This window comes from Cherax quadricarinatus, chromosome 7 (assembly GCF_038502225.1).
Source record: "Cherax quadricarinatus isolate ZL_2023a chromosome 7, ASM3850222v1, whole genome shotgun sequence".
Classification (NCBI taxonomy): Eukaryota; Metazoa; Arthropoda; class Malacostraca; order Decapoda; family Parastacidae; genus Cherax; species Cherax quadricarinatus.
In genome coordinates, this window is record NC_091298.1 from 66,226,138 (window position 1) to 66,236,213 (window position 10,076).

Genomic DNA, 10,076 nt, shown 5'->3' on the forward strand with positions numbered 1-10,076 from the left:
CTGTGGTAATGGCAAACAGGCACCACCAGCCTCACTAACCAGGTGGTTCCCTGGAAGAAAGGCTGTGGTAACTGCAAACAGGCACCACCAGCCTCACTAACCAGGTGGTTCCCTGGAAGAAAGGCTGTGGTAACTGCAAACAGGCACCACCAGCCTCACTAACCAGGTGGTTCCCTGGAAGAAAGGCTGTGGTAACTGCAAACAGGCACCACCAGCCACACTAACCAGGTGGTTCCCTGGAAGAAAGGCTGTGGTAACTGCAAACAGGCACCACCAGCCACACTAACCAGGTGGTTCTCTGTAAGGAAGGCTGTGGTAACTGCAAACAGGCACCACCAGCCTCACTAACCAGGTGGTTCCCTGGAAGAAAGGCTGTGGTAACTGCAAACAGGCACCACCAGCCTCACTAACCAGGTGGTTCCCTGGAAGAAAGGCTGTGGTAACTGCAAACAGGCACCACCAGCCACACTAACCAGGTGGTTCTCTGTAAGGAAGGCTGTGGTAACTGCAAACAGGCACCACCAGCCACACTAACCAGGTGGTCCTCTGGGAGGGAGGCTGTGGTAACTGCAAACAGGCACCACCAGCCACACTAACCAGGTGGTCCTCTGGGAGGAAGGCTGTGGTAACTGCAAACAGGCACCACCAGCCACACTAACCAGGTGGTTCTCTGTAAGGAAGGCTGTGGTAACTGCAAACAGGCACCACCAGCCACACTAACCAGGTGGTTCTCTGTAAGGAAGGCTGTGGTAACTGCAAACAGGCACCACCAGCCTCACTAACCAGGTGGTTCCCTGGAAGAAAGTCTGTGGTAACTGCAAACAGGCACCACCAGCCACACTAACCAGGTGGTCCTTTGGGAGGGAGGCTGTGGTAACTGCAAACAGGCACCACCAGCCACACTAACCAGGTGGTCCTCTGGGAGGGAGGCTGTGGTAACTGCAAACAGGCACCACCAGCCACACTAACCAGGTGGTCCTCTGGGAGGAAGGCTGTGGTAACTGCAAACAGGCACCACCAGCCACACTAACCAGGTGGTCCTCTGGGAGGGAGGCTGTGGTAACTGCAAACAGTCTACAAATACCAATTTTTAACTACTAGCTGTACTGGCACATGAATTCTGCCCTTTCCACAATACTCAAATTATTAAACTCCTGCCATCATGAAGATCAACTAACTTAGCATTTCAAGGCATTTCCTTGGAAAAAAAAAAAAAGGCTGTGCACTAAACCTTAATTATAGTCACAAAGTGACACAATCTAAAGTGAAAACAAACTTAATTGATACTGTATGATACTACACCCGTTTTATTTTTTGTAAGGAAAACTTACCACTAACGCTAGGCGCACTAACCAGCCTATTAGATTTTTATCTCCAAATGTGCGTAAGCAGCACCAAATTTCATGTTAAGATATGGTATGTATATGTTATCAACATAACAAGCTTATAATAGCTGCATCTTAACCCTAACGAGTGAGGTAGTTATGCAGAGTTGTTAAGTTACTGAACATTGCTGAGGGGTTGTTGGCCAGGCCAAGGTTACTTGCTGGTGCATATACAATAAAGTTACTTGTATGTGCCCAAATACATGGTATGCTGAACACTGTCTTACTAAATTTTTCTAAATACTACTGCATTTTTTACATAATATTGGATATTTCTGACACAATTTAATTGCAATTTCAAATTTCTATGAAATCTGTTTGATTTTGGCATTTTGCAGATGCTAAAAATATACTCTACAGACTAAAAATGCATTAAAAATGCTGATCTGCAATGATTTTTTACAATGGAAATACAGTACAATATTTAATAATATTGAGTTTCAAACATCAACCAGCGGAACCTTGACCTGGTGCTCATGGGCCCTAAATCAACTGCTAAATTTCATGAGTACTACAATGTATGCCTGTACAAGGGTGCATGTGCAAAACACACCTTGGGCCAGGAGCTGAGACTCAACCCCTGAAACCACAAATAGGCGAGTTCATGCAGAAGTACACACAAGTATGCAAGGACCTCCGATAAGTAAGCTAACTTACACGTCTGGAATGATGAATATAAGCCAAAAAAAATAAAAATGGATCCCTGAGTAACCATTCTGAGATATACTAGTATATATTATTCTAAGACCACAAGAAATATTGTGGTAAGGAACACAGAGGTAATCTATTGAGAGCACCACATTAAAATCCATCTATCAAGCTATCCATCCTTTTCAATGGCCAGAGAATTATTTTTCATTTATTCATCTAATCTAGAGCCTATTGTTCTGAGCTAGCCAAATAAAACTGTTAAAGTATATTTACAAATGTTTGAAGCCTCTGACAATAAAAGTATACCCTGTATCATTCTCCATTAACAAGTGAACTACTGTGGAGAGTCTACACACACCAATATACCTGTAGAATTTGTACGCTGTTTTCTCACTTTGTACTTTGTATACTTGGTATGCAAGACACTTATGGCGAGTTAAAAAAAAAAACATTGCTCGCTAAAGCTCACAGACAGATGTATATCAAATATAAAACATTAAAAATTACACCAGTCTGGGTCATTAGAATACCTGCACTCGGTTGTTCCCAAAATCTACTACAATAATGTAGCCATCTGGCGAGACACAGATTCCACTGGGGCGGTCAAGTTGGCCAGGTGAAGAGCCAGGTATTCCAAACATGCACATGAAACTGCCATTGGGGTGGAATATTTGGATACGGTGGTTTCTAGAATCTGCCACAATTATATGTCCTTCTTGATCAACAGCCACTCCCTGTGGTCTCAAAAACTGTCCAGTTCCCATGCCTTCATTTCCAAGAAATCTTGCCGACTGAAAATCGGGATGAATCACAAGTAGTCGGTGATTATTGAAATCTGTGACGACAATGTGACCTTCAAGATTGAAGCAGACACCTCGTGGTGAATCAAAATGTTTCCACAGAGCACCCTCAAATCCATACTTATTCAAAAAAGTGCCATCATGTCGAAAGAGTTGGATCCTGTGATTTCGGGTATCAGAAACGACAATGTGGCCTTCTGGATTACTAGCAACATCCCAAGGATAGTTGAACTGCCCATTCTTGCTTCCCTTCTCACCAAACTTGAACAAGAAATTCCCATCAAATGTAAAGACTTGGATGCGGTGATTGTCTTTATCGGCCACAATAATCCTTCCCATGTGATCTGCAGCCACTCCGGCAGGCCTGTCAAACTGCCCTGGCCGTGATCCAGCTGTTCCAAAGGAATGGTGGAAGGTACCATCTGGGCTGAAGACTTGTATTCGGTTATTGCTGCGGTCAGCAATGATGATAAAGCCATCTTTATCAGAGCAAACTCCCCATGGCCGACATAACTGACCCTCCTCTTCTCCTTCACCACCTATGGTTAGTAATACATTTCCCACTGAGGAATAATTTCTCCCAGTTTTTACTTGTACAGTGAATGGAGACCCTTGTATGTGCATTCCACGCATAAGCACAGCAATTACGTGCTGCCCTTCTACCTGGGGTTGGTAGCTAACCAAATAAGAGCCATTCTTGCGATCCTCAACATCAGCCGCTGAAGACATGCCATCAGGGCCATGAACCATCACTGTTACCTGATCACCACCAGTATGCCTCTGGTCTGCAAGATGGTCTTTCCCATGCACTACAAAAGTGGCTACTTTACCTCTTAATGCTCGTTTCAGTCCAGTACCTACAGCAATTGAATTCAGAGCATACCCTGAAGAAGAAATAAAACCCATTGTGCTGATGGCTTGGTAGAGAGAATTATCAGGAGGAGTGAACACAATGTTATCATCTTCATAAGGGTTAAGATGGGCTTTAATCTGTCTCTGTTCATTCATCTCTGCTATAAGTTTGTCCCGAGTTTTAAGCAGCTCTAGATGATTAGCAGAATCCACAGAAGAGCCAAGGGTATCAACAGTATGTGTAAGCCTTGCAAGGGCAGTACTGAGGTCATCAATTTGGTCTTGAAGAGTTTTGCCTTTAAGTTGACGAATTCTTTCCACCTTGTGCAACAACTTCCGCTCACGATCTTCCAATGCTGATATGTGACGACGTGTAGTGGTGCGAACATCACTGGCTACAGCTTGAGCACGAAGGTCCACATGATCCACCATACGTTTTGTTACACCAATACTATCTTCAATAGCTCTAATTCCAGTCCTAGCCTCAGTCAGCAGCTTCATCGTGACAGAGCGAGATGTCTCAGCAGCATCCTGCAAGTACACAAAAGAATGGCCACAATGATCGCGCAGAGTGCACTCTCTGCAGATGGCAGCATTGCACATTTCACAGTAAAGTCTAATCACCTCTCCATCATGCATATTACAATATACAACAGACTGATGTGGAGAACTATGTGAAGAAATTGCTGGAGGGGGCGAAGCCAGACTGTGTGGTGAATGACAATTGTCTTCTTGATAATGTGTGCGAACTCCACCTAAGTTGCCATTACCACTGCTACCAATACCATTATTGCCATCTTCATTTGGTAATCGAACAATGAAGTGATCTTTAGTAAGGCGAACACGCTGATGTGCACGAACACAGTTGTCACAGAGGGCATCATTACAGTCCCGACAGCGTGATGTGGCAGCCTGCCTGTCATCACAACTTGCACATAGATAGAGGGAATTTCGACTGTTGACTGCTAGTTCCTTGTGTAAGAGCGATATTGGAGGTAACTGCTCCCGGTTGTTGACATGAGGTGCATTGGGACTGACCATACTGGTTGGAGGTGGGGGGTTTGTAATCTCATCATCTGCAGATACCATTTCAAGAATAGAAGGCAGGAAGAGTGGAGGATTGAGTGCATCTAATGGCTGGTCGAGGTTGAGTTCGGTATGACACGTAGGACAGTCCAAGGTAGTGCCCACAAGGAGCGAGTCCAAACATGGGCCACATACAGCATGAAGACAAGGCAGTACACGAGCATCCTCCAAGCTACTGCGACATAATGGACACACCATTCCACTATTGTTATTACCCATATTTAATCTATCTCCAGTAGACATGCCTCTAGCCATCGACATCGCCACACCAAGTCCGCCCAGCCCACCTCCACCCAATCCACCAAGCCCAGTCGGCCCAAGCCCATCCAACCGCTCCTTGGCACTGCCCAGTCCACCTGGGTATGCACTCGCCATCCTGTAAAAAAAAAACTTTTTTAAAAATACATTAATTACCGTACTGCAATGGATTTTAAGTTCTGAAATCTCTGAAATTTATTAGTTTCCAAATATATTTCTCTTACAGAATTTCCTTCCTTTTAGTGCTGAGTGACCCAAATGAGTTTAGCACTCTTAGTGAATATTCTACTATTACCATTACTTTTACTTGGTAAACCAAACCATACCCCCAGCTGGGATTGAACCCGCGGTCATAGAGTCTCAAAACTCCAGCCCGTCGCGTTAGCCACTAGACCAGCTAGCCACAATAAGATTCATCCAACTAGGTATATTTCTACACCATAGGAAGGTTACCACAGGCACCTCTGTGACCACAAATGCAAGTTTTTACAGACGAATCTCCAGCTAGCGTGGCCGTGACGAACTCTAGCTCAAGACAGACGAATCTCCAGCTAGCGTGGCCGTCTGTAAAAACTTGCATTTGTGGTCACAGAGGTGCCTGTGCTAACCTTCCTATGGTGTAGAAATATACCTAGTTGGATGAATCTTATTGTGGCTAGCTGGTCTAGTGGCTAACGCGACGGGCTGGAGTTTTGAGACTCTATGACCGCGGGTTCAATCCCGGCCGAGGGTATGGTTTGTTTGCAATCGTGTCATTACGATTTCTTGAGTCACTTTTACTTGGTATTGGGAGGGGGGCAGGGAATAAGTGAATATATATTGAATGATGCCTTGAGATTAGAAAACTGAGAATCAAGCCTTCACCACTTTGTGACAAATAATCTACATGGGTTTAGGGCTTCAATAAATAATCTAGTAGGCAATCAATGAAAAACTGGACATCCGACTGGAAGCCCTGGACCCATTATGTGCCTCTGTCCCACAGGATGGGTGTATAATAAAGATATTAAACTTATGACTGGAATCAGGAAAAATGCATGACGTAAATGTATTTGGACATTTGGGAGTGAATGTTTTGACTGGAGAGTATGAAAAATGAGGTGAACTATAGGAAGGTAGCTAGAGTATAGTCTGTGGAGAGATTGTAATAACGTTAGTAGAATTACCAACAATATGTTAGGTAAAAAGACACTATACTCTTGTATTTTCATTTTGAACATATTGATAAACATCTCTCCACAGTAAAAGGACACAAATGCAACAATTTATTGTGGCAACGTTTAGCTTTCCAGAAGCTTTGTCAGCCATTACAAACAATACAGGGACACACTATACCTCTATGTACCCTCTGTATCCTTGTATTGTGTGTAACAGCTTGACAAAGCTCCTGGAGAGTGAAACATTGCCACAATAGAATGTTGCATTAGTTGCATTTGTGTCCTGTGGAGAGAGGTTACTCAATATGTGCAAAATGGAGTACAAGAATACAGTGGTGCCAAAACTTTTGTACACGAGGTGTAGTATTTAAATTTTTATCAAGGAGGAGGCTGAAGGAGTGGCAATTCATTTCACCTTTATATTACAGTAGGTGGAGAGAGGTCACCTCCTGCTACCCTGGGCCCCAGCCAATCAAACTCCTTCCCGCCCAGGATGATGACACCCCACACACACTGGGCAAACAACACATACCTGCACCAAGGAAAAGCAAGTTACTCATGATAATACAGTATAGAGGAAACTTCAACGGGAAATTAACGTAAGCGGCAGCTCCAGAAATTCTATTAAGGAGGGGCTTAGGGATGACGGTCTCACTTGAGAAGAGGAGAGGAGAGGAGAGGAGAGTGGACAGGGAGGCTAGGTCACTTTTCTTGAAGCTGCATTATTTTGGTGAAGCTCAAACAGTTGAGTTACTTATCTGTTCTAATTTTTAAGGTTATAATCATGGATAATTTCTACTGAAACTTACAGCCGGGCTTTAAATAAGATACTACAAGGGCCCCAATGGAAATAAGTCACCTTGTCTGTCTTTTCTGGGTTACCCAAGGACCTAGGTAATTCACACATGTTACTAGGTACAATAATTGTAATTATGTACTCACCTACTCACCTAATTGTGGTTGCAGGGGTCGAGACTCAGCTCCTGGCCCTGCTACTAGGTCCTCTCTCTCCCTGCTCCATGAGCTTTATCATACCTCATCTTAAAGCTATGTATGGTTCCTATCTCCAATACCTCACTTGCTAGGCTATTCCACTTCCTGACTACTCTATGACTGAAGAAATACTTCCTAACATCCCTCTGACTCATCTGAGTCTTCAACTTCCAAGGGTGACCCCTCGTATCTGTGTCCCATCTCTGTAACATCTTGTCTATGTCCACCTTGTCTATTCAACACAGTATTTTGTATGTCGTTATCATGTCTCCCCTAACCCTCCTGTCCTCCAGTGTCGTCAGGCCGATTTCCCTTAACCTTTCTTCATAGGACATTCCCCTTAGCTTTGGAACTAACCTTGTCGCAAACCTTTGCACTTTCTCTAATTTCTTGACATGCTTGATCAAGTGTGGGTTCCAAACAGGTGCTGCATACTCCAGTATGGGTCTGACTTACACGGTGTACAGTGTCTTGAATGATTCCTTACTAAGGTATCGGAACACTAGTCTCAGGTTTGCCAGGCACCCATGTGCTGCAGCAGTTATCTGGTTGATGTGTGCTTCCAGAGACGTGCTCGGTGTTATACTCGCCCCAAGATCTTTCACCTTGAACTCCGTCTGCGGTCTTCTTTGCCCTTCCCCGATCTTCATGACTTTGCATTTGTAATTATACTTATGTGTAAGATGTCAAAACTGGTTTTCTAAACCAGTTTTGACACCATCTGTTCTTCAGCATCGAGTAATCTCGCATGACTTATTTTTTGAATCAAGGTTAAGCTCTAAGCCCACAGGGGTAGGGCAGAGCCTGGAGGAAATTACACAAAAATGGATTCATGTAATTTGTCGGTATTACCATACCATTTCTCACACTGTAGTAGGCCTACTGGCCCCATACTAACCTCTCCCACCTATATATTTGTCCAACCAATTCCCAAAGATACCCATTAAGTTAACTTCAGTCTCTCAAATCCTCATCACACCCAACCCTTCACACTCATATATTTGTCTGATCTCTCTCATTCTTGAGTAGCTTTAGGAAAGGCAGAACAAATACTTGCTGAGAATGGTTGGTTTTGAGAAGGACCTGCATTGTGTGGGCCAGTAGAACTACTGTAGTGTTCTTCCGCCCATGGAAGGGCGAAGAAAGTCCAATTTACTGGATCAAGGGCCCTTCAAGGGACGTCCCTCGAGATGACAAGGAAAGATACCTAACTGTGAAATGGTAAGGTGATACCGACAAGATGTGGAAAAAGACACTAGCCTTTAATAAATGTCCTGAACTGTGCATAAGTGTCTCTTTCCACACACTTAACTGTGGCACATGTGTCTTAACCATCAACATATAGTACTGCTCTGAATTTTGCGAGTCTACCCTTCACTTGGCGCCGTTTTCTCTGATGTAAGTGAAGTGCCGTTTTCTCTCGAGGTAATTTGTAATATGATTTAAAAGTTTTAGAAAACCGACATGGGTGCAACTTGTGCAACATCTGGGAATCTTTATTAAGAAAATGTCGCTACACAGTGACCTCTTTAGTCCAATAAAGAGATCGGTGGGAGATGAGGAGTTTGGGGTAATCAGTCCCTCAGCCACGAGTCGATGTCACCTTTGTGTTAGCAACACTGACACGTGACTCACTCATGTGTTAGCAACACTGACACACGTGACTCACCCATGTTAGCAACACTGACACACGTGACTCACCCATGTTAGCAACACTGACACACGTGACTCACCCATGCATTAGCAACACTGACACGTGACTCACCCATGCGTTAGCAACACTGACACACGTGACTCACCCATGTGTTAGCAACACTGACACACGTGACTCACCCATGCGTTAGCAACACTGACACACGTGACTCACCCATGCGTTAGCAACACTGACACACGTGACTCACCCATGCGTTAGCAACACTGACACACGTGACTCACCCATGTGTTAGCAACACTGACACACGTGACTCACCCATGTGTTAGCAACACTGACACACGTGACTCACCCATGTGTTAGCAACACTGACACACGTGACTCACCCATGCGTTAGCAACACTGACACACGTGACTCACCCATGCGTTAGCAACACTGACACACGTGACTCACCCATGTGTTAGCAACACTGACACACGTGACTCACCCATGCGTTAGCAACACTGACACACGTGACTCACCCATGCGTTAGCAACACTGACACACGTGACTCACCCATGCGTTAGCAACACTGACACACGTGACTCACCCATGTGTTAGCAACACTGACACACGTGACTCACCCATGCGTTAGCAACACTGACACACGTGACTCACCCATGTGTTAGCAACACTGACACACGTGACTCACCCATGTGTTAGCAACACTGACACACGTGACTCACCCATGCGTTAGCAACACTGACACACGTGACTCACCCATGCGTTAGCAACACTGACACACGTGACTCACCCATGCGTTAGCAACACTGACACACGTGACTCACCCATGTGTTAGCAACACTGACACACGTGACTCACCCATGCGTTAGCAACACTCACACACGTGACTCACCCATGCGTTAGCAACACTGACACACGTGACTCACCCATGTGTTAGCAACACTGACACACGTGACTCACCCATGTTAGCAACACTGACACACGTGACTCACCCATGTGTTAGCAACACTGACACACGTGACTCACCCATGTTAGCAACACTGACACACGTGACTCACCCATGTTAGCAACACTGACACACGTGACTCACCCATGTGTTAGCAACACTGACACACGTGACTCACCCATGTTAGCAACACTGACACACGTGACTCACCCATGTTAGCAACACTGACACACGTGACTCACCCATGTGTTAGCAACACTGACACACGTGACTCACCCATGTTAGCAACACTG

At 44.8% G+C, this 10,076-nt stretch overlaps 1 protein-coding gene across 1 annotated transcript; it reads right to left on the bottom strand.

The window, feature by feature from the left end:
* Nucleotides 1-956: 956 nt before the first annotated feature.
* Nucleotides 957-6,723, bottom strand: LOC128702048 (E3 ubiquitin-protein ligase TRIM71-like). The gene is made up of 2 exons (XM_053796057.2): nt 6,605-6,723; nt 957-5,150 (listed from the first exon to the last, which is right to left on the bottom strand). The coding sequence occupies exon 2, from the start codon at nt 5,147-5,149 to the stop codon at nt 2,558-2,560; it is 2,592 nt and encodes an 863-aa protein (XP_053652032.2). The 5' UTR covers nt 5,150; nt 6,605-6,723; the 3' UTR covers nt 957-2,557.
* Nucleotides 6,724-10,076: the final 3,353 nt, after the last annotated feature.

Coding starts and splice junctions, on each gene's coding strand:
- LOC128702048 (XM_053796057.2), bottom strand. CDS start 5,149: ATGGCGAGTGCATACCCAGGTGGACTGGGCAGTGCCAAGGAGCGGTTG.